The sequence below is a fragment of the Notamacropus eugenii genome, chromosome 4 (assembly GCF_028372415.1).
Source record: "Notamacropus eugenii isolate mMacEug1 chromosome 4, mMacEug1.pri_v2, whole genome shotgun sequence".
Taxonomy (NCBI): Eukaryota; Metazoa; Chordata; class Mammalia; order Diprotodontia; family Macropodidae; genus Notamacropus; species Notamacropus eugenii.
The window spans coordinates 168742856-168768904 of record NC_092875.1 but is presented as its reverse complement, the minus strand read 5'-3'; the positions used below and the strand labels follow the sequence as shown (position 1 = coordinate 168768904).

Genomic DNA, 26049 nt, shown 5'->3' with positions numbered 1-26049 from the left:
AAGAAAATATAGCGTCCCCTGTTCATTCTCCCAACCAGTACTAGACTAGCAGGTTATGTTCCCATAAGACAATGGCTGACTACTCCTTCCCTCAGGGTGCCAAGGCTCCTAATACTGTCATTCATGAGCACCTAACAGGTATGAGCTCAGTATTGATTAACCAGTTAACGTTGATAGCTTTTACAGAAGGGTATTTTCTGAGAAGGCATAACTTTAAGGACAGAAGTTATAAGGCAATATCCTAAAGTGAGGGTGCACCCTCATTACGTGTACACACACACAAGATCGCTGGGAATAATGAGTTAGAAATTAAAGCTCAAAAGTAGTTAGAGAATACATAGGACTGAGGGAAGACCTCATGAATCCTGACTTCTCCCTTTAAGGAAACCCCAGTCAGATTGTTGTGTCAGAAATGGTTAATTCATTACCTTTCTCAGCTGGTTGGGCTTTTTGCTGTACATGGTAGGTCAGCTGATGGCCCAGAAAAAAGCAATTTGTTTAGTTCCTGCACTGGCTTCTTGCTGTACTTGGCTGCTGCTGCTCTGGTTGCTGATGGGACCCTTTGGATAGATTTTCCAGTCTCAGAAGCTGCCTGTGTACTCCCCTCTCAGAATGCATGTTCACCTAAGAATGGGAGAGAATAAGAAGAATAGAGGTGCTGTGCATTAACGGACACATGGTGGCAGAGTGAGTGAGAGACAGGACAGCCAATGCCCTTACCCTGCTCAGCAGTTCACAGCAGTTCTTGCCTCACTCACTACCAAGAAGGAAAAACACAAAAGGGGACAAGGGAAAAGTGTATTGATCTTTTTTGTATGTGAACTCAGCACCAGCTCCAAATCTTCCAATTCAGCCTCAGACACTTGAATGTCTGCTAATGCTTCAAGGACTGGGTCTTCAATGGCCCGTAGTTCCACTACAAAAATATTTTACTTATTAGGCAGAAAATCTATGTGCAAAAACAAATTATACCTACTTTAGGCAATTCACTGAGTCTCTTTGGATTTCAGATTCCCCATATTTAAAATGAAAGTATAGGACTAGATGGCTGCTAAGGTGCTTTCCAGATCTAAATCTATGGTCCTAGGGCCACTTTAATTTGTTTTATAATTATTTTATCCTCAGAGCTTTACAGGTTCTTACTTGCCTTGGTACTATTTCTATGAAACTGTCTCTGTAAAATAATGGCTCTGAGAGTAGGAGACAGACTCAGCATCCTCATTCTGTTAATTCTGTAATTTTACACTCAGTATTTTCATTTTTAAATAAAGGTCTTTTCATCTTATCTGGGAATCTCATTCTAAGGATTTCTCCCATACATGGCCATAATGATCTTCCTTTACATTTTTTCTTCACTTCCTTCACTATGGACCCACAGAATCTCTAAATGCTCCTTTTTTTTCAATGGCTCTGAAATCCAGAGTTATTCATTATAGAGATTGGTTATCTGAGAAGTGGACAAGGGTCAGTTATTTATGTTAGGGACTTCTACTCACTAGTTTCTTTGATCTTCATTTCAATAACATAATACTTCAGGACATAAGTAATGTCAACAAAATAAATGCTTCCCTCCCCCAACAATCATATGGATCTACCAAATCACGACCCATTCATGTCTTTCTAATCTACACAGTCTTAGTCCACTTCCTCTCATTAACCCTGAATGGAAGAGTTACTCAAAGCACTGGTGACTTTCCTCTATGACTTGCCAACATTTCACATGAACCTATGTAGAACTCAAGCTGAGTAGTTATCTCTTTCTCCTTCCACTTAACTGATCCATATCCTTTTCTGATAACACATCTCTTCAATGATCTCTTTTATGATTCTTCTTGTTCAAAAGTCATCATATGTTGGTGTTATGGATGGCTTTTTGGGTCAGAGAGACCCTTGAGATCACTAAGAGTGCTATCCAGTTTCCCAAAGTCCAGGCCATCCTTCTTCCTCTTCTATTCTGGACCCAGCTCATTGTCCATTTATAGTACTTGTTTAAGAAATGAATGTTGCTGTATTAGCCCAATAGTCTTCCCATGTGACTGTAGACCATAATTTGGCATTTTTCATCGAATTGGTTTTTCCTATGATACTTTTTAAGTGAATCTCTTCTGAACGGTAACAGATTTCATTGAGGAAACTTCTTATGTAATATTTTCCTTTATACTATATAAGTATAATATTTCAGGGTTTGATAAAATAAGCACAATATCATCTGTAGAAATGACTATCTGGAGAACCTCACCACCTGGACTACCTGGAAAACCTCTCTAATGAAAATACCTGTCCCCTTTCCCATTCCTAGATTGATATTGTCAGTCTATGGCTATGTCTAGGAAGGATTTTTGTGATCTTAACAAATCCTTAGGAGACCTCCACTGAGGCAAAAAACTTCCAGGGAACATTTTGTTCTACCAAGTCAAATGCCCCAAAGTGGGACTTCTTATTCTTTCCATCATTTGAGTGACTGTGAAAATGGAGTCTGCCTTATGGGAAATAATGTGCAAAAAGTTTTCTTTTCCCTTCGTATTATGTGCATGCACATTCTTTTGCTAATGTTCTCATTGATAGCCTTTATTTTAATGGATTTACCCCTTCACATATTTTCATAAAGGATATCTATGATGTGTGCCTAGACTATTTCATTAAAATCTTATATTGATGAGATAGAAGTCATAGGAAATGGTAGTTGCTTTTTTTTTCAATAGTATCATCTATGAGCATTTCTTTCCTTTAGAATGTTCCACTCTTTGATGTATCTTGAAAATCAATACCCAAGTGCCTCTTAAATCATTGTTACCACCAACACAGATTTTTTTTTCTGTGTGTTTGTGATCAGGTGCAGCAGCTCTTTCTGATTTGCATTTTTTCATCTTCCTCATATACATCAAATGTCTCTTTGTTATTTAAATTAAATGCCAGAAGAGTAGTTATAGTCATCATGCCCCTCTTTCTTCTAAAGACAAAACCGCTACTAAGGCTAGTCAAAATTTTATAGATGTTTCTTTTTTTTTTTTGTAAAGAAATGGTTTGAGCAGATGTTGAGATGGTTTAAATTCCCCATTATAACAACAGCATGCCTCTATGTTCTGCTCATGGGATCTACTGCCACACAGATCTTGTGTGATCTGCTTCCAGAATTAATCAAGCATTGTTTCCTCCCAGTTGGGCAGTCTAGTATACTCCCACCACAACATTGCTTCTGTTTCTCCTTCCATTAATCTTCAACCAAATGCCTTTCATTATGCTTTCTCCATCTGGTTCACAGATTTCCATACAGTAATATCCTCTGTTGATATATACTTCTTTGTTTGAATCAAGCACACCCTTTGAACCAAGCACAAAATAACTGCAATGACCAATCTTGGTCCCAGAGAAAAAATTATGAAATATGCCTTCCTCCTCTTAGCAGAGAGGTGGGGGAACTACAGGAGCAGAATGTGGTATACATCGTCAAACACAGTCAACATGCCAGTTGTTTTTGCTTAACTATTTTTCTTTGTGATAAGGTAACAAAAATCTGTTCCCATGGTTCAATTTCTGGGAAAGTAGAATTATAGACAGAAATGACAGTGATATAAAAGTAAAAGACATCAATAAAACTTATTTTTATAAAAGGGGGAAAAGTAATGTTTAACTTTTCAGTCTTATCCTTCTTTCTGTTTAGTTCTCCAGTTTGGTCCACTTCTGAATCACACTATCCATATAGTATAGACATCTGAGTCTATTACTATATTGCTTCCTCTTCTCCCACATATGAATAAATTATGGGACCTATTAACTGATATTATCTTCCTACGTCATACTCACTATTCTTTATGGTATCTGGACTAGCAAATATAGACGTGCAATTTTCTCCCTCCTTCTCTATTTCCAATTAAACCCCTCATGGTCAGATCCATACCAGACAAATATCTTCTTCCTAGTCTTGTGAAGTATACTCACTCCATGCCTGGCAAAGAGTCCATCATTTTTTAAAATAGTAAGCGTAGACCCCAAAAATGCAAATCTCATCTTCTTAACCTTCTGTTCACTTCCTATAAATTCCTCTTTTTTTTTGGAGGCAATGCGGTTAAGAGACTTGCTCAGGGTCACACACCTAGTAACTTCCTGAGGTCAAATTTGAACTCAGTTCCTCTAGACTCCAGGGTTGGCACCACCTAACTGCCCCCTCTTAATGCCTTTCTTATATGAAGTCCCTATCTTAAATTAACAATAGTGATTAAAATAGCTCTTGTACCCTATTTTTTTTCCCCTGGGTGTCATAATCTCTAGAAACAATATCTAGGTTTCTTCTGGCAATATCACTTGTTTCTGGATTTATCACCAGAAAGTTATTATTATGATGATTAAATAGACTCATAGTCCAAACACATGTCCCATGAAAACAGCATGGGACAGAAATGAGGATTCCAGGTATTTATCCATTTTAATTCCAAATTTAGAAAATATTTTATGCTTCTTTCCATCCTTCTTCATGACTACTCCTCTCATCTTCGGCCATTCCCCCAATTTTGCAGCGGGATTTTATAGACTGTTCCTGTTCTCTACATTTTATTCTCTACTATTCCAGTGCTACTATTGTTGACTTTTTCCTGATCATACAGTGTTGGGCATATTAGGTTTGTTTTACCCCATAGATTTAGAGAGTATAGTAATATGTCAGAATGAGGATAGGATTTAAAGAACATTTAATCAGTTTTTTTAAGGGAATAACTACATTTTTTCATTCCTTTCTGTCTTCCCACAATTTCTCTCAAATTATTGGTGTTAATAATCTCTGCAATAATTTAATTGAACCTCTTTACAAATAGCATAACTCTCTACCTACAGACGATTTGTCATGGATCATAAATGATACTCACCCTGTCTCCACTGACTCCTTTTGTTTGCTGTTGTTCAGTAGTTTTCAGTTGTATCTGACTTTTCATGATCCCATTTGGGGTTTTCTTGGTAAGATACTGGAATAGTTGCCATTTTCTTCTCCAGCTCATTTTACCAATGAGGAAATTGAGGCAAACAGAGTTAAATGAGTTATCCAGGGTCAAACAACAACAGTAAGTGTCTGAGGCCAGATCTGAATTCAGGAAGATGAGTCTTCCTGACTCTAGGCCTGGCCCTCTATCCATTATGCCACCTAACTGCCCACACTGACTCCTTAGGGAATGGTAGTTAAATTATTACTGTTCAATAGTCCAAAGTCACATAAAGAAATAGTAACAGTTATATACAGGATAAACAGGAAATACAGGAAATAGCAGGAAGGCACTGGAATTAGAGTGGTTGGTAAAGGCTTCCTGTAGAAGGTGAGATTTTGGCCGGGACTTGAAGGAAGCCAGGGAAGTCAAGTAGAGATAAGGAGGGAGAACATTCCAGGCATGGTAGACAGCCTGAGAAAATGCTCAGAGCAGAGAGATGGGTGCCTTGTTTATGTAACCACAAGGAAGCAAGTATTACTGGATCACAAAGTACACAGGGAATACTACATTCCATTGACCTGTCTGTTATTCCAATAACCACAGTATTCTATTTAACAAATCCAGTTCATGACATGGGTTCTCCATCTGAATATAGTTTCTGCTTCTATGAGTCAATTTTTGAGTTAGTCATTTAATCTAATGTTTTATAGGGTAAATCCTTTACAGCAATATCTTTTGGGAAATAAATATTTTTCAGATATGAAAGAAATCAGATCCAAGAAAGATGAAAGCAAAACTAATTATCTAATAATCAACCTTATTATCTCCACTCTATAATATGGTAGGTCATATAAAATAATCATTTTGCTAGAGGCCTTCATGTGTGTGAATATATATGTGTATATGTATATTATATGTGTGTATGTATATTATCTATGTATGTATATATGTGTGTGTTTTCTCTCATAGTTAATGGTATTAAGACATATATGTATACGTATATATATATAGCATATGTATACATATATATAGACATATATACTGTGTATACATTCACACATACTTATGAATGTTTTCATATCATTTACTATGAGGAAAAGAATGGGTAGATGGGGAATGAGTGAAAAGTTTAATGAGTGATTAACAATCTGTTTCTTTTTAAATATGTTTTATTGATGCCTTTTGAGATGACATCAGTCACTTCAGTTCTTCCTGCCAGCTGCTGATTGATTCAGTCCTAATTATTTCTCATTTCTCTACTATAAGGAAGAAGGCTTATTAAGTCACATTTATACTAAGCACATGTAATGGCTACTCATTATAAAACTCCAAATAAGCTCCAAGTGTAGAGTTAGGCTATTTAACTAAAATGTGAAGTAATACATGAGAAAACATCTCCAACAGAGGTTCTTGTTCATCCAAGGCTACCAGTCTTATTCTTTCCCCAAGTGTGTTTTGATACATTAGAATGACAAGACTCAGAGGCCCATGCAGATCTGGAACACTGAGAACGGGGTGATGTCCTGAGCATCAAGTTCCAGGAAATGGATCTTTGAAGATTCTTCATGGGAGATGTTATGACCATGCTCATTACCCAAGGGTGATTCAGAGCCTGCCCAGCTGACATGCGATGATTGGAATCCAACGTCAATAGTCTATCTATAAAGTCCTTTGCCAAGTTGGAAACATTTGGCCAAGGCTGAAATGGAAAAAAAAAAAAGAAAATTGGAAGTTGGAAATTAGGAACATTTAGAATGCTGGACTTGGAGTCAGGAAGACCTGGTTTTAAAATCCACCTCTTGTACTTAAAATAGCTATTTGACTGTGGGCAAGTCACTTATGACTTGGAAAATTAGGATAGTGATACATGCAGTACCTCTATCTCACAGAATTCCTCTGAGTCTCAGAAGAGATAATGTACATTTAAAAAGTGCTATGCTATCATTCTTATATAAAAGTCAGGTATCATTGTAATTAGGATTAGAGCATACCCAATCCAAAAGCTTTTTTTTTGCCATAAGAATACATGACTATTAACATAGAATGAACCCAAGGTTACCCCCTACATTCTGTTTACTAATTCTCCATTTAATTAGAGAGAATTCATAGGTTTATAGATCTAAAACTGAGGGGAATAATAGTTCAATCTCCTCATTTTACAGATGAGGAAACTAAGGCCCAAAGAGTCTAAGGGCTCAGGTGGTATGACTCTAAGTTCAGTGTCCTTTCCATAATACTACACTGTCTTTTTATGGGGAATTCTTTCCTAGAAGTTAGCAGACTTAAAAGTTACTATATTGAAGGTTTAGAAGGGGCAAAAATAGTATTAGTTATATGGAACCCAGGTTTCTAGTAAACCCTGGGACATCTGTTGCATATACAGGAGACTTCTTAATTTATGGAGAAAATGCTGATGTGATATTTTATGCTTATGTGGGGAGGCAAGCTTTGGAAGAAAAAAAAATTCATTGAAAGAATATTTCTTCATCACGCATAAAACCAGACTCTGTGGGACTAACTTTAGATATGTACAAAAAAAGGGAAAAAAGACTTGGGAATCTGTAGACATGTAAAGGAAGCTGGCTTCCCAATATGTCCCTGGTTTCAAGTTTTCTTCCCTAGGAAGATGAGATTGGGGTCTCTCTCTTCATTTGAGCTAAGACATCATCTCATTTCCAGAAAATAAATCATTTATTCTTATGTATATTCTGTTATATTCTAACTTGTATAAATTCTTCCACTTTTGTTTGCCATTTGCTTAGGTTGATGGGTTTACTTGCTATTCACTATTTGTGAAGATCTTTTGTATAACCATTGTTTGGTGGGAAGGGGTTAAAATTTCAAATAATGTGCTGAGGGAGGTATAAGCCTCTCACCCCCACCCCACTTAAGATCAACCAGGAAAGAAGTTTTTTGTTTTGAAGCAAAATTGTACCCTTAAACCAGCAATATTTAGAGAAGCAAGTAGATATAATTCTACTCTTGTACACTTCTCAGATACTGGAGGAAAGAGCACCTACCTAGTCTTGTGGCCTTTCCCCTACTCCCCCCAAGAGAGGAATAGCAGCGTCCCTTAGACCTGGCAGGCAAGATCCCAGAGATATTTATCAATATCTTTCACGAGTTAAATTTAGTGAATCCATGTACACTTACACAGGAATACATAGGCACATCTTGGGTTGTTGTGAGGATTAAATGAGATAATATTTGTAAAACACTTACATAACAGGTACTTAATACTAGTTCCCCTTCCCCTTTTCCTTATATATACCCCTTTTCCTTATATATACCCCTTTTCCTTATATATACACAATTGGGAAAATATCTAATTCTGTGATCACTATGCCCAATTACTTTTGGGTTCACTGAGTTCTATAATCTTACAGAGGACAGTGCTCCATGGGTTTGTTACAGTTCGACAACTATGCAGGAAGAAAGGGAGGGAGAGGGGAATAATTGTTGCATTTCAATGAAGGGATTCTCCTGAATACAGAGTTCTCATTGTCTTCAATCAGCAGACCGGCACAGGAATTCAGTGTGCAGAGGAGATAGGACATGGCTCAGTAACAGCTACTAGCTCTATCTGACATTTGAATAGTTTAATCTGGCTATGTTTACAGTGTTTAAAATACATTATAAATACAACAGAAGCAATTCACATGGGAGATGGAAGGAAGCATTGTTCCCTATAGTCAAATAGTCTATATTATCCAATGACCCAGAGCACCATAAGAAAAATGGGTAGTCTGCCTCCTTCTCCTTCTACACATGAGAAATCCTATAAAGACTCAATGATTCCTTTGGTTTGTCTCAGACACTGTTTCTGTTTTTTTGAAATTTTGCTCAATTCTAAATGTAAGATCAAAATGCCCTGGAGGAAACAATGAAGGGCCTCCCTCTGAAGTTAATCACTAATGTTCCATCAGGGTAAGGGAAGTGGGAATGGAATCTCACTCCATCCATAGACATTCTACAGTGTTTAAAAATGTAACCCTTTACAATACCATTCAGGATGTGAATTGAGAAAAAAACAATTTCACTGTTGGACGTAAAAATGGGACCTTTCTTTTGGTCTTTTTACCTCCTTGGTCTATAACAAAAGATTAATAGCAGCTCTTTCTGTAATGACCAAAATAAATAAATAACCCTCACTCCCACCCCTCAAAAACCTGGAATCCAAGTAGATGCTTGTCCGTCAATTAGTAAATGACTGAATAAATTGATAACTATAAGGAATGAAATATTGTTGCCCCATAAGAAATAACCAATATAAGGAATTCAGAGAACTGCTTGAAGTATGAAGTGAGGTTGAGGGAAGTAAACAGAACCAGGAAAGCAATATACACAATGGTCTATGATCACATAAATGAAAAGAACTAAAATGAAACCAAATACTCCGTGCAGAATTCTAATGATCAATCTTGGCCCCAGAGAAGAGATGAGGAAAGGCACCTCTCTTCTCTGAAAAAGTAAAGAGCTACACAGAATGCTGCATAAGCCATCCTAAATGGAAACTGTGTCTGTTGGTTTTAACTATATTTTGATTAACAGGGAAAGTTCAACATGTATAGAGGCAGAGTAATGTTGGGGATATCTGGAAATGACCATGATATAAAAACTAGTTATCAAAAATTCATTTTAAACAAGATATTAAAATTCTATATGGTTTTTATAATAAGAGAATATGAACAAATCAGGAAGCCACTCTTCTAGTTCTTTAGAGATAAGAAAATTAGCAATAGCTATCTTAAAGCAACACTTTAAGAAGTGTTCCTAACTAAAGAAGGTTTCAAGTATTGTCTATTCTGAAATAATTACCTTGAATTCTAGCCAAAGCATTCAATGGACATCAACTACAATAGTATGCACTTTAATTTTGCCCAGACTTGGCTCTGAATTTATATAGTTTTATCTGAATTTCATTCTATTTAAGTGAAACTTAATTTGTATGTATCCTAAGCTTGAGAGGCAGTGTGAGATAGCTGATGATAAAAGGAGAAATTTGGAGTAGCAAAGTGCCTCTGACACATACTGTTACCAAAGGGGAAGGGGGGCATTTAACCATTTGATGCCCAGACAACTCTCTAAAATTATAAACTGTAGAACACTTTTAAATCTGCACTGATGAGAGGAACTTCTATCCCAGGCATTCCTCACATATGAAATCATAGATCTGAACCAAAATAGCAGCAACAACAAAAATGCTGGGATTGGTTATGAGATGATAAGCTAAACCTCTCTCTGAAGAGCATAAAATATGTGCAATGCAGCTTCTAAGATGTTTGTTAAATTCCAGTAAAACTTGAGTTTCTTACAGGCAGAAAGTATTTCTTTTTTCTTCTGTCTTTGTATCTCTGGTGCTAAGTATAGTACCTGGCATTTAATTGGCACTTAATCAATGTTGGATTGATCTGAATTAAGCTTCTACCAAATGCAAATATATTTAACATTCAACTAAAGAAAATGAGAAGTTGTATCCTGAAAATATATATATAGGTATAAATAAATATCTATATTTTTTCCTTAAAGTTTGTTTCTTGTGGTGAGGAGGAGGGTTCTGAGCATGGTATCATCCAGGTCAAGATGGAGGAGTAGACATTTTCTTGAGTCCCCAGGAATTTTCAAAACAAAACAAAATAAAACACCTCCAAAAGAGGGAATCATTGAAGTATTAAGACTCAAAGAGGTTCAATATCTTGCCGTGGTCACATAACTAATTAAGTGTGAGAGCCTTACGATGCTGCCAGATCATGCTGCCTCTCCTGTTATTTATGTGATGCTTATTGTTTGTGGATTATTCAGTACTTTTGTTTCCCTCCTATCTTTTTTTTCTCCTGGTCTCTGTCCAGTTTTCTCTTTCTCATAGCCCTAGAATTTAATTTTTTTTAAATGGAAACCCAAACTCAAGCCAATTAATTCTTAAGTACCTCTGCAAAAAAAAAATGTGGTTCTACCATAAAGGCAGTCCTTTATGAAATTAAAGACCATTCCAAAGCATACTGATTTTTAAATCTGACAACAGAAAACAGGACTAGATGTAGAAGATATCCAGAAAGAGAATCCCTCATCATTGCTGTTTTTCTTTTCAGAGACTCAAAAGATTGGTTCCATTGAATATTTTGGGTAATCTATGGATAGCTCACGTCGTGCTTATCCAGACTGTTTTCATTCCATTTCCTTAGACAATTCAGAGTGTTCTCCCTGCTAATTTCATGGCTACCTGTTAGTAGTTGTATCATTTTTCATTTTCTAAGCCACATAAATGCACTGATTTCAGTGGTTTGTTTGTAAGGTTTTCCATAACTACACTTTTCTTTCTGGATATTTGTAGATGGATATATCTTTTCTTTAATGTTGGCAGGTTTAAGAGAACTCAGAGATAATTCTTGGTTTTTAAGTTATTCAGAATTAAACTTCCAAATTCATTCTATAACTTAAAAATGGATGGATTGGATCTGTTATATGCGCATCCCCTTAAGATTCCTAAGTACCAGGGCTAATCATGATCAAAAGGCACTGCTTACAAAGTAGTTGGTACAGTTGTTATATATTCTACCAAACAACCAGCCTGGAATATGTGCCTTTGTTCAGCTTGATCTTAAATTTTTTTTTTTAACTGTGATCAACTTGCTGAATATGCTACTTGCTGAGGTCTAAGTAATTAACGGTAGATTTAATTACAGAGCTTTCAGAATGTTGGAAAAACTAAGAACATCCTAAAAATTTAAGTAGATGGCTAGGCTGTAATTCAATGCATTAGGCTTAGAGCCAAATAAAAAATTAACATTTTCCTTGAAAAATAGTGACAACTTTAAGCAAAACTGCTACCGGTGATCACCCTCTTAAATTAGCACCATCTTAACGCACCTCACAATGCCTTGCTTATTGCTGAATTTAGCTTCAAGTTGTGCAACTAAATTATACCTCTGCGTATCACAATTCTGGAACTCATTTTCTCTGGTTTTATTGGAAGTAAATTAATAGCACACTTGAGCACATAAAGAGCATGTTTGTTATCCCCAGTCCTCTAAAAGTGGACTGGGTAAAACCCACTCACCTTTGTTGGATGATAAGTAACTCTAGAAATAATGTTTATGTAGCAAATTTGTGGTCAATGATTTTTTTTTCCCATTCTTTACTACAAGCTCCTCACTTTGGTTGATTTTGAATTAAAACTTTAACAAGAAACAGCTACAAATTTTATTGTGATATTTCATCCAGTTGAGCACATGCAAAGTTTCCTGAAGGTAATGTTGTACAGATATTCCCAACAGTGTATTTCATAGGTGATATATATTGCCTGAATGAGCACTGAAGTAACCAAAATTCATATGTATAATATATATATAAATATTCATATAAGCATATACAATATATGTAGGTATAACATATAGAGAAGTCCTAGTCAAGAAACTCTCTTAGTTAATGCATATCAAGAACTGTTTTCAACTCACGGTCTTCAAAAATATCGGGAAGCACAGAGAAGTAAAGTGATTTGCCCAGGGCCACGGAGCCAGTGCATATCAGACACAGACACACAAGAGTTGAGCCCAGTTTGTCTTGAATCTATAAACACATAGGAAACACAGAGGGAACCAATAAACAGGTATGAGGAGAACCAGGAGACAGCAGTGTTACAGAAGTCAGAGAAGAAATCGTGGAGGAGGAGAAGACAGTCATTGGTACACAGTTATCCCTTCCACATTGTAGGACCCAGGGGCACCACTCCCCTACAAGCCTTTGGACCAGGGAAGTCTGATTTTTTTTCTTATTCTTTTATGAGTTGTTTACAGTACCTTATTGTAAAATCTGGGTTAAGTATTTAGTCATAGGCTCTGTGTTGTCTGCTGCACTTCTGCTGCCACTTCCACAAAACTCCAAGAAACTTTCCCTTTTAATTTATGCTGACTCACAGTATATCAAAACCTTGATGGGGAAAGTTGCGGTGTGGAAGGGATAATTCTAAAAAAACTGCACAAAGGTCAGTGAGAAGACACACAAAAACAGAGAGATCATATCTCTATATTTATCAACTAGCAAGCATTCATTAAAGTATGAGACACTGTACTAAGTAATGGAAATGTGAGGACAAAGTTCCTCCTGCCCTCAAGGAACTTATATTTTAAAGAGGGATATAACATGTGCACATACAAGTAATACAGAATAGATACAAATGAATTCTAGGTAGTTTTGAGAAGAGGTTATCTAGCAGCTGAAGGAGTGGGGAAGGGGAGAACAGACCCAGAAAGGCTTAATGATAAAGGTAACACAAGCTGAATTTTGAAGGAAACCAGAGAATCTAAACAAAAGAGGTAAGAAGGGAATGATCTCAAGCATGGGGGATACCCAATGCAAAGGCATGGAGTTAGGAGATCGAGATCCTGTTTCTGAGAAAGTGAATAGGTATCAGGGTGGCTGGAACACTAAATGCAAGGAGAAGATTAGTAGACTGTAAAATAGTAAACTGTAAGCGGGGGGGGGGGGGGGATGGGAAAGAGAGAAAGGAGTCAGATTGTAAAGAATTTACAAAGCTTCATATGTATGTAGATGGACATGTACATACAAATAGATACACAGAGGAGTCTGTATTTGATCCCGGAGGCAATAGGGAACCACTAGAGGTTGTTGAGCAGTACAGATGACATAATCAGACCTGTGTTGTAGGAACATCCCTTTGGCAGCAACATGCAGGATGAACAGGATTGGAACTTGAAAGCGAGGAGAGCCAATAAGAGGCTGCTACACCAGAAAGTCAGAGGTGATGAGGTCCTGTCCTAGGGTGGTAGCTATATGAGTGGTGAGTAGTCAGAGAAATTATTCTTTTTTAGTATTAACAACCAATTGTTGGGGGAGCTAGGTGGTATGGTGGATAGAGCAACAGACCTGGAGTCAGGAGGAATGCAATTTCCAACACTTACTAGCTGTGTGACCCTGTGCAAATCACTTAACCTCTTGCTCCTAAAAAGTTATTAAGTAAGATACAGGCTTTTCTTCTCTGCCTCTCTTCATTGACACCCAGCTCCCGTGGAAAGGTCAGCCCCTAATCCTGGGGGAACATGCCATTTGATCTTGGGCCAGACCCCACTCACCTAGGAGACCTTACTTAAAATGTTTGGAGCGTACACAGAATCTGGTCTAGTCAAGTTCTTGCCCCTTTAGAAAGAAGCCCCTGTTCTTGTACTCCTCAGTTACAGTTTAGGGTGACCCAGCTCATGAAGGAGAAAACCAACCACAGTGGTCTGAATGGAGATGGATTCCCCTTCCCAGATTGCTGGAGGTGGCTGAGTCTCATGAGATGAAATATTCTCAGCAGGAGGAACTGAAGACTTCTAGCCCACCTCCTCATTAAATGTCCATCAATGGTGTTTAGTTCCACTTATCAGGGGCGTTCCCTTTCAAAAAATATTTAAGTCTTTCAAATTTTCCATATTTTTGTCCTTGGTAAGAGAAACCACTGATCATCAACTTATTGATTTCCAGTTAGCTTAATTAATAAATTGATTATTAATTACCCAGAAATTCAGTCTCTCAGGGTTTTTAGTCACAGAGGAGCCATATGAGAGAGGTGGAGTAGAAACAAGAAATTTGACAACTGCTTGGATACACACACACACACACACACATATACATATGTGGGCATGTGTATACACACATATACATGTATGTATATGTGTGTGTCTGTATGTATGCATGTGTATAATAAGAATGAGGAATCAAGAATGACACTGAGATTGTAAATCAGGGTGGCTATAAAGATGATGGTACCTTGGACAATAATAAGGGCATGGGGAAGAGGGGAAGATCCTGACAGATCCATCTTGCACATGTTGAATTTGAGATGCCTCCAGGATATTTAGTTAGTGATGTTCAGAAAATAATGTGAGACTGGAGTTCAGGAGAGATACTAAGACTGCTTGTAGAGATCTGAGAACTATCTATGCAGAAATGAAAATTGAGGGAATTTCACCAAAAAAGAGGTTAAGTGACTTGTCTAAGGTCACATAGGGAGCAAACAAATAGTCACTTAATAGATGCCTACCATGTGCCAGGCACTATGCTAAGTGCTGGGGATACAAAGAAAGAGACACACTCACGCGCACATGCGCACGTGCACACACACACACACACACACACACACACACACCCTGTTCTTAAGGAGCTCATAGATATTCAAAATCTGAAGACACAATCAATAAGACTTGACAATTGATTGGACTGTCTGGGCAGAGGTGAAAGTGTTTGAAGATGAGTCAAAGATGGGAATCATGCAATGGCAAGAGAAGTGAATTTAGAATAATAGGCCCTCCATTCAAAATCTGGCTCAGACACTTCTTATACAAACCACTTTATCTGTGCCTCAGTTTCCTCCCATGTAAGATGAGTGGAAGGACTAGCACCCCTACTAGATGTATATTTCTATGTTTATAAAGTATATAAATGTACTTCTTAATAAAGTATGTCTACTTTGAAACATACCCAAAAAAAGGAATGAAAAAGGATGAGACAAAAAAATGAAATATGCATTATTTTTTAATTTAAGTCCAAAAGTAAAGCAAGAACTAATATCCAAATATCCCCTACCCCCATCCCAACATCTTGAGGGCACATTCTTCCCTACCCTACCCAAATTTCTGGTGGAACAGACTCAAAACTTAGTTCATTTCCTACATAGTATTGTTTATAGGTTAATCCTTCAGTCACGTCTGCTTCTTTGTGATATTGTATAGGGTTTTCTTGGCAAGAATACTGGAGTTGTTTGCCATTTCTTTCTCCTATAGCTAGGTAAACAGAGGTTAAATGTCTTGCCCAAGGTCACACAGCTCGTAAATACCTGAGATCAAATTTAAACTCAGATCTTCCTTACTTCAAGCTCAGTGTTCTGTCCACTGAGTCGTCTAGCTGCCTCTAGCTCCCTACAGAGTGTGGGTCTCACCAAGTTCATGTCTAGATGCAGCATAACTACCAGAGGAGCCTTATCTCTGCTACCACTGGGTTGGGGTCCCAAAAGTTATTCCTAGAGGTCATTCCTTGATCCTCAGTTTATTATTGCTGCACTGCCTATGAAACCATGAACCTGGAATGCCAATATACCAAGGGAGGCTTTATTCTCTTTATAGGACACCACAAGTGAAAAGATCACCAAGATCTCCCAGAAGCAAAATGAAGCAAAGTAAGAGACTATATTGGAAGCTGATAGGACTTTTCAAATGCTTCCTCAGCCAACCAGAAAGCCTCCTCTTCAACACATGGTTAACAGACCAGAAGATCTAACCATGCTGCCCAGGATGTCTCTTCGAAGCACTTCCCTTACATGTCATCATTCCTCTCTGAGAAGCAGCATCCCATCATCTGCCACGTAGAGGTACCATCCTAGCAAACTGATGGGCTCTGCATATGCATCCCCATTATGCTTGATTTCTTAAAAAATAAATGAGCGCATTCAATCACATTGCTCTCACTAAAATTTTTATTAATAATATTTGTGAGAAAAAAATTATTTTTGTACCATTAATGAAATAATACTTTATCTTATTTTATACATTGTACAATGTATACAATTATTAATATAGCAGTATATGTATAATATTTATAAATAAGCAAATATACACATATTGTACGTACATGCTCAATATTTTTTTCTGAAAGGGTGTGAGAACAAAAAGTTTGGGCACCATGCTCTATGCCATTTCAACACTTTGCCTCAAACCCCTAATAATGCTTCCCTTATCCTCTCAGATCAGCTATCTTTAATGGGAGCCATCTACCTCAAACCCCCTGTTTTTCCTGACTCTCTACCTAAAAATCCCACTCGTCCTGAGGAGGCCCTTCTTCTTACCAAAGCCAACCCCCTCTACCTCCTTTCTCTATATTCTTGATCCTTTTTCTTACCTCCTTTAAGAGCTCTGTCTCTCTGTTCCCCCCGCCCCCCCCACCCCTTTCCCCTTAGCTTTCATACCATAGCCTCTCCTAGTTCTCCTCCCACCTGTCTGTTCTTTGTCTTCATCATTGATTCATCATCACCTCCTGCTCCTACTATCCCTGGTTTTTGTGTTAGACTGGTTTTTCTTCCTTCCTTATACAAACACTTAAATTCCCATCAGCTCCCACAGGTTCAAGTAAGCTCTTTATGCAGAAGACTTTCAAATATCAAGCTAATGAATCACAAACGTTACTGAATGCATTCAGGTTCCAGTGAGCAGTGAACATGAACAAGGAGAACATTACAAATAACCCTGACCCAGAGGAATAACTTGGGGGGTGGGAAAAGATAGAAGCACTTTAGCCTCATCTCTCCCCTCTTTGGCCAGAAGGGAGGGAATTGGAATTTCAAAGGATCTAGAAACATCTTGATTTGTTTTGTTATTGTCCAATTTTATTTTATTTTCATCTCCAAATTTTCTTCCTCCCCCACCCATTGAGAAGGCAAGAAATACAAATATGAAGTCATGCAAACAAATTTCTGCATTAGCTGCCCCCCCCAAAAGAAAAACAAGAAAAAGAAAGAGGAAAAGTGCTTCCACTGGCACTTAGAGTCTCTCTGGAAGCTGACAGCATTTTTCATCATGAGAACTTCATAATAGTGGTGGGTCATTGTGTTGATCAGTTACTGTATCTTTCATAATTGATTATCATTACAATATTACTGTTACTCTGTAAACTGTTCTCCTGGTTCTGTTTGTATCAGTTCATAAAGATTGTCCCAGGTTTTTTCTGAAGCCTTCTCTTCATCAGTTCATAAAGTACAGTTGTATTCTATCATAGTCTCACAAACCTCAGCTTGTTCAGCCATTCTCCAACTGATAGGCATCCCTTCAGTTTCCAATTCTTTGTCACCACAAAAAAAGAGCTGCTATAAATGTTTTTTGTATATATGATCCTTTTCCCGTTTTAAAATCTCTTTGGAGTCTAGACCTAATAGCAGTATTGCTAGGTCAAAGGGTATGCACAGTTAAATAGCTCTTTTAACATCATTCCAAATTACCTTCCAGAATGAACTAGTTCAAAGTATCTCCAATAGTGCATTAATGTACCTATTTTTCCACATCTCCTCCAGATTTATCATTTTCATTTTCCTTTTCCTTTATCTTAACTAATCTTATGAGCATGAGGTACTTCAGAGTTATTTTAATTTGCATTTTCCTAATTATTAATGATTTAAAGCTTTTTTTTATATGACTTTGATAGCTTCAATTTCTTCTTCTGAAAACTGTGTATTCATATTCTTTGACCATTTGGGGAATTGCTCTTAGGATTTTGAATTTCTCCTCTTCCCATTAGTGAACAAACATCATCATCCAAGAGAGTAGCATTTGGTGGCAGGGTCTGCACTGGGAGCCATGAACAGTACAGATACACAGACAAAGCCACATTTGGTCTCTAAACTTGAGCCCACTCTCCCCTAGTAGAAAGTGCATCACAGACTTTTGGTAGTATCTTTTGTACCAACTAATCACCTTAGTAAATACCCCTTTCTAAAAAGCTACTTAAGTCTGGCTGACTGAATTATTTTTAGAGAAGCATACTGGCAGAGACCTTCTCCATACCCTCTGGTGCACTCCTAGAGACCTGAAGGAACAGAGTGTACACATTCGAGGGATCCAACTCATGAATGTGAGTAGGAGTTGAGAGAGTACCCCCAAAGCTTGTGTTACACTTGAAATATTCTTGTTTGTGTCAATGCTCTCTCTCCTCTCCCCTTTTCACCCCAGTTGAATTTGCACTCCTTGAGGAAGATCTGTTTTGTTTGTGTCTTTGTATTGCCAGTACCTGTTACAATTCCCTGAACCCAGTGGGTGATTAATAAATTTTGAATTTAATTGAGTCAGTGCAATCAGTACAATGTCATCTGGGAACAGAAAAAATTTTACCATCAGTAAAATGCATAATTCATAGGAAGAACAAACCAAGTATGACTCTCATTTTCCAGCTTCCAAGAATTTCCAGTCAGTTTCTTTCAGTGTTCTTCCAACTCCATTTAAGCCCACCCTGTGGCTATAATAAAAAACAGTATACCTGCTACCTTCTGTCATCCTTGCCTCTTTTGTCCTCAGTTCTAGCAGGATGAAGTCTACACAGTCAAAGTAAAATGCATTCTTGACATTTTGATCCTTGGAAAATTGATCATTGTTAATGACTCATAAGTGAGAGATAAGGAATACAGTCTCTCAAATTAAGTGAAGCAAGAAGTTAATATCAGAAAATGGAATTAAGGCTGTCTTGCCAAATAACAATGACAACAAAAGACTTTCTAAATAGCTTTCCATCAAAGCAATATGTTTTTACTAATGATAAATTCTTGAGCATCACAATTTTAATGAACATAATTACATGGAAAATAAGCCAGAGGAACTGAAAAATGAAGCAAATTATAAAAATTATGACTTGGCAGGCAACCTGAAATATGTAATCATTATTACTGGAATTCCAGCCCTGATGGAAGGAGAATGGGAGGAGAGTGAAGTGTATAATCTTTCTCTAGTCCAGCCTCTACTCTTACACCTATTTAATAGTCTGTAAAAAGAAAGAAGCAAGAAAGACGTGTGATACGAATTATGGGAGATGGGAGAAGATGGGAAGATGCTGGAGCTGTGAAAGGAGAAAATGAGTAGAAAAGGAGAAAAATCAGACCTTTCATTCCAGGACTGTATTCTAGTGCCTAAATGCAACACTGTGAGGAGCTTTTTCTTTAGTGAGAGAGTCATTGGCAAATATACGTTTCTTTCAAATTGGTCAGTACTAGTTCCTAAGGTTATGAGAGTTTCTACTTAGTAAATTCTGCTTGCCCAGTTAGCTTGGTGGTTATGTCCATTCCATTAGCAACTACGGCATTCAAGTAACTTACAGAGGCAGAGGTGCCATGAAGTGTAATTAGACAAGATTGCATGAGGTCATTTCTTCCCTTCGTTAGCAGCAATAGTGGCAATTTGTCGTTCAGGTCCTCTAAGCTAATATTACACTAGACTTCCTAGACAACTCCATTTTGAAGATGAAAAAGGTGACACTATTAATTAAGACTATGAACTATTAAAATATTTGTATTGTAAAATACCATCTAGCAATAGGACAGATATTTAAATTGATAGTCTTGGAGGTTTTCATGAATTTTGGTTAACATTAGGCTCAACAAACATTTAATAAGTACCTACCATGTTCCAGGCACTGTGCTAGGCATTGGAAATGCTCAAACAAATGAGGAGGAGGGAAGCCCTTGTCTTCAAAGAGCTCCTACATTCTGCTAGAATAAACTTTAAACTAATTTTTTTTCATATTCCTTAATTATGAAGTCTAAATAAAGGCATTAGCAAAGGACTTAAAGGAAGAGCCATCACTAAACAGCATTACAATATTCTGTTTTATATCTGTGCTTCATTCACAAGGTAGACACAATAACCAGGGACATAACTAATAGCCAAAATGCACCTCCCATGTTTTTCTTCGAAGTGATTGAGAAGTAGAGACTTGGGGGTTTCATAGATAGTCAAAGCTTCAGTTGGAAGTGTTCAAGAGAACATTTCTCCAACCCTGATGTGGAAAATAGAAGCCACAATGTGGTAAACAAAAGCCATCACAATGACCATTTAATGTGAACAAAGAGTAATCATCCCTTGGCTTGGCCCACTGTCCTTTCCTCTATAAATATTTTTTTCTAGGTCAACTCTTACTGTGCCTTTTTGACCTCTTTGCCTTTACTAGGCAAGTTCCCCCTACCACTGAGTAGATATGCCTCTTCCTACCTTTCTTAATTTTCTAGAGATAATAAGATTAATTTCAGCAAGTAGTAGTGTGTATGGGAGGTGGGAATTAGGGACATGGAATGGGTGAAGCATTTTAAATGGCCTTAATCTGACTTTGAGTCCAACAGAAATTTAATAATTTGCTCAAGGTAACATAGGTAGTAAAGTAAGTTTACTTAATTTCTTCATCTGTAAAATAGAGAAATTGGATTAAATGATCTCTAAGATCTCTTTCAGCTTTGAGATTTTATTATCTGTGAAACTAATTAAATTCAGGTTAGGTTTCATAGATCAAAAGCTACTTTACTGAAAAAACTGAAAGCAAATGCTCAGAACAATGGAAGATGTAAGATGCAAAGATAAGTTTTTGTAATGTATTTTAATCGAGGATTCCTGACAACTTCCTAAGTGTTTATTAAATGCCTTCTATATAAATTAGCACTGAGGTGTATCATGTTGATACATGTGAGAGATTATAAAATGCAATTCCTGCTCTCAAGGAGTTTACAATCACAATGGAAAATAAAGTGTAATTCTACTTCTGCCCAAGCTTGGATCATTTTTGTAGTGAAATTGGGGAGCATTGTGTAAACAGGAGAGACAACAGCTAATTGGCTGAGAGATTTTGAAGTATGATGCTATTAAAGGGACATTACTTTAAGTAAAGTTTGTTGCAGGGATTTTGGAAAGACATTTTGGGGAACACACATGGAAAGGGAATCCTCTAAGGAGATTATTGAGAGAAAGAGAAAGACTTTTGAATAGTAGACTAGACCAGCACCATCATGTTCCTTAATCTCCAGGATCTGCATTTCTAGAAACTGCTAAGAGTGGACTTTCTCTGGGTAAGATTATTCTTTCTCTTGGTTTGAGTTCAGATCTGATCTCATTTCCAGCTGATAAGTTCATTTACTCTTGTGTTGTTAGTATATTTGAATCTGTAGAATTCCAATTTCTATTTGTTGTTTTTCTTGGAGAAATGGGTTTACTTAATTCATGATTTATGATCATTCACGTAACAAGCATTTGATAGGAAAGGCTTAAGCTGGCAAATGAAGGTAAGGAATAATCTTAAGAATGATCAAGGGAGCATTTGCTTCCTGATCTCCTAACATTGCACCTCTAGACCAGAGGTTCCCAAAGTTATTTGACCTTCCATCCACTTTTCAAAAGAAAAATAATTACTCATCACCCTCCTGGAAATCTACTTTCTTTAACCCTTTAACAGTTTTTTTTTTTGAAATTTGTGTCATTTTTAAAAATAAATAATTTTTTAAAAAATACGATGCATTTAAATTTAATAATTTATTGTAAATTTGTGGTTTCTTTCCTGCATTAAAATTTTGATGATGCAATACTGCTTTAGCACCATGTAGTATCATATTGTAAACAAATCATTATATGCACATATCCCTGCTGATGCATGCTAGACTTCCCGACAATGCCTGACAGGCTATTCTGCCAACACTTGCTTGTTAAGACCTGTCTGTAGACTTGACCATTGATATAACTTGCATTTTGTGTGTTTATTTGGAAAATAGCATAATCCCTATGTCCTTAACTCTGTTACACAACAGATGAAACATGTATGAACAGTTTTTCAAAATTATCTTATTTTCTCTTCTTTCTTTATGCTTCCATCACTCCCTTACTTTTATTCAATGCCTCCCAATTGCACTTGAATCTACTACTGCCCCCCTGGATGGTTCCAGAACCTTTTGGGGGCAATATCACCCACTTTGGGAACCTATGCAGACTAAAGTTATTTGAGAGGTAACAGAGAGATCTAATTCTAACTTCTAAGCATTCTTGGAAGCTGTAGTGTATGAATGCCGTATGTTGGTGACTTAACACAGCTTTTTTCCTACTTCCTAAAAAGATAGGCCAGACCTCATCCATAAGACCTGAAGGCTGTGTCTAAATATTTAGACAGTCACACACATACACACACACACACACACACACACACACACACACACACACCTTGCAGAGACATATAGACATGAAGCAGTTAGATAATCCTACACTACCTTTTTAATATGCTGAAAATGATAAAATAAGCGACGCAAATAGTAAGTACCGTAGGACTTCAGAGGATGACAAGAATGAACTTGAACTTGTAGGAATTTGTGGGGGAGTAGGGAAGAGAGAGAGGACATTTTAGGCAACAAAGTGACATGTAAGTGACTCATACAGGTCATCAACATCCCAAAATGAAATAGTTAATCTTAGAGTTACTCTTCAACTTGTAACTGATTTAGTATTGGTGTGAAATGAGGAAACAGGATCATATTACACACAAAAAGGAACTTACCAAAATATTTTACATTCATAACAAATATTTCTCCTCACTTTGTTAAAGGAAACAATGCACATGTTATTCTCATTCCTTTTCCTATTTAATAATTGCAGTCTCAATTAACAATAAAACATTAAAATGTCTTTCCCATATATGGATATATTATTTATTCATGAATTCTGTAGAAAAGGGCAAACAAAAGCATGCACTCAACAACGTCCTTGAGCTAGGGATTCATATATGGTAAAAGGACATTTTTATCTTTTACTCATACACCATGGGTCTGTGTCTACTCGTTTGTTTTTGTTATTAACACGAAAAAAATTTCATGGATTTAAAAATGAAAGATTAGGAATTATCAAATCCAATCTTCTTATTTTTAATAATAATAGGTACCATTTATATAGCACTTTAAGACTTACAAAGCACTTTACAAATATTTCATGTTATCTTCCTAACAATCCTGAGAGGTGGGTGCTATTGCTGTCCCCATTTTATGAATGAGGAAACTGAGGGCAAACAGGGTAAGTGACTTGCTTAGGGTCTTATAGCTAGCCAGTAACTGAAACTGCATTTGAACTCAGGTCTTCTAACTCCAAGTTCAACTCTCTGTCTACTTTATCTTTCCCTTTTCCTTTTACATAAGGAAGAGACCCAAGTAGTTTAATAGACTTGTCCAGTATCAGACAGGTAATAACTTCTTGGTGTCATCCATCCTTCTTTCTCAAAGAGGACTAGTGACACCATAAGGTGAAGTCTTGACTTGAGCATGAATTGGATTTCAGTGAGGCAGAACTTCTGAAGGTCATCAGACTCACTCTCTCCTCCAAAGTCATCAAAGTCTAGTGGCAAGACACAAGTCAAGAAGACCAGCAATGACCCAGGATGCAGTGGGTAACCGTGGCCTTTCTGAATTAAGGTCTTTCCCAGCTCTCAGTTTTTCTGAGGCCAAGACCACTCAACGACTAAGGGTTAGGTAAGAGTTGAGACAAAAAATGGCCCAATTTACCATCACAAAACTATCAATCCGGGAGGGATAGACCCTTAGAGTTTCTGGCAAGAGCAGAAAAAAACAATTGCTATTTACCCTCATTCTAAGGCATCAATCCTAAATAATGAGCCACAAAGACTGGGGTTGAGAGCCTGAGTGATTTGGGTTTAAAGACTAGTCAAGTAGCTCCATTTGAAACCCAATGGGCTTTTTTTAAAGCCTGTTTTTTTCAGAGATCTATTTCAAGAAATCATAAATTAAAAACTGCACAGCCCAAAAAACAAAATGTCCTAGCTTTTTTTGAAAAAGAAAATAGTGATAAATAGAATTTTTTTTAAATCTAGGCTCTAAACTCCAAAATGTCTTACAAAATATAAACAACCAAAAATTATATTCCTATGGGCATAGCACCCACATGTACGGAAGGGGACCACATTTGATGAGGAGGAAGAGAAAAAAAAAGAAGGAAAAATCGCAGCATTCCCCAACTTCAACTTGAATTGTCCCCAGAGAACAGCTACTACTACACTCAGATAACATGGTAAAGACAGTCAATATAAACCACTCTCCTAAAACCTGGTTTACTCCTTTTCACAAATATGCACAGCATCCATGGGGGGAGGAAGCATAACCTTAGACCATAATAATAGTGAGGCAAATGTGCAAGAAACAGTGTGTGGTAAGTAGCCAAGCCAAGGCCTTGGATTCTTAACCCAGTGTTCTTTCTTTTATACTACAATGACTTCATTAGTTACACATCCATTAAAACTAAAAGTCCCCATAAAAGATTAAAAGTCTCATACAAACTGAAAGACTGGAGCACTGAAGCTGCTCTGTGTAACTAATTGAGGGCCTTCCAAAATACATCGACATTCTCAGCAAGCACTTATAGATCCTACTGAGAGTACCATGCCATCAGCACGCTCAGCTATTCACAGTTATGACTCTAGGTACCAACAAGGGAAAAAGAATTAAGGTGTTAATCCAACAATAATTCAGGATTCCAATCAAATACTACCCAACAGACTAAGTGAATATACATAAAATATTTTACTCACTTCTCCCTTGTAGCTGTACTTGCCCTTTAGGATCTTCCTATAAAGTCTCATGTGGTTTTCATCCTCAAATGGCAGGGAACCACTCAGTAAAATGTATGTTATTACTCCAAGGGCCCACATATCCACTGCATTTGTGTATGGTTTTCTGGACAGAATCTCTGGTGCTATGTACTCCGGTGTCCCACAGATAGTATTCATGGACCAGTTACCATTTTTGTTACCAGAGCATGCCAACCCAAAATCTGTGATTAAGATCTTTGACTCTGCCCCTGGGTGATAGTATAAGAGATTTTCAGGCTTCAGGTCTCTGTGAGTTATTTGCAAACTGTGCAGATACCTTACTCCATCAATAACCATCTTAAGGATTATGATGGCATCCCTCTCTGTGAATGTTCCCTGGGAAATAATTCGATCAAAGAGTTCTCCTCCTGTAGCCAATTCCATCACTACGTATACTCGATCCTGGGCTTCAAAGATCTCTATGAGCTGGACAATATTGCAGTGACTCACTCGCCGGAGGACACTCAGTTCAGATTCACATGCTTCTCTGCCTTCCTTTACTCTGGTTTCCACCATTTTAATTGCAAATGGCTTCTTTGTGACTCTTTGCTCCACTCTCACAACTTTGCTGAAACTGCCTCTTCCAATAAGAGCCTGGATATCATATCTAATGAAAAACAAATAGATCTGTCATCCATCCAAAATAATTGTTCTCAAACATATCCAGAAAGCCTGGAGGGACTTGCTTCCCAACCCTCATCCTGTAACATATATCTCTACTAAAGGAAAATTAAATTTTTAATTAGTTCATTTCCTATAGCAATTTGAAATTTATAAAATATTTTCCACTCAACCCAGTGAAGTAGGTATTGTTGTTGTTGCACCCATTTTTACAGATGGGGAAATTAAAACTCAGAGAAGCAAACTGACTTGCAAAGGTCATATAACTAGTATGTGAAAGCCAGGACTTTACCCCAAGGTTTGAAGATCATTGCTAAAACCCAAACCTGATATTGACCATATTATCTCAGCTGATGTGCTAGTTGACTGAACT

The 26049-nt window shown here is 37.2% G+C and overlaps 1 protein-coding gene across 1 annotated transcript in view; it reads right to left on the bottom strand.

The window, feature by feature from the left end:
• PSKH2 (protein serine kinase H2) overlaps positions 1 to 26049 on the bottom strand; it is a 176832-nt gene that overhangs the window by 29070 nt on the left and 121713 nt on the right. The window contains exons 6-8 of the mRNA XM_072603651.1: positions 24996 to 25662; positions 4860 to 6612; positions 429 to 624 (exon numbers count right to left, since the gene is read on the bottom strand). Coding sequence (XP_072459752.1) covers positions 6328 to 6612; positions 24996 to 25662 — 952 coding nt within the window. The 3' untranslated portion in view covers positions 429 to 624; positions 4860 to 6327. The remainder of the gene's footprint in view (positions 1 to 428; positions 625 to 4859; positions 6613 to 24995; positions 25663 to 26049) is intronic.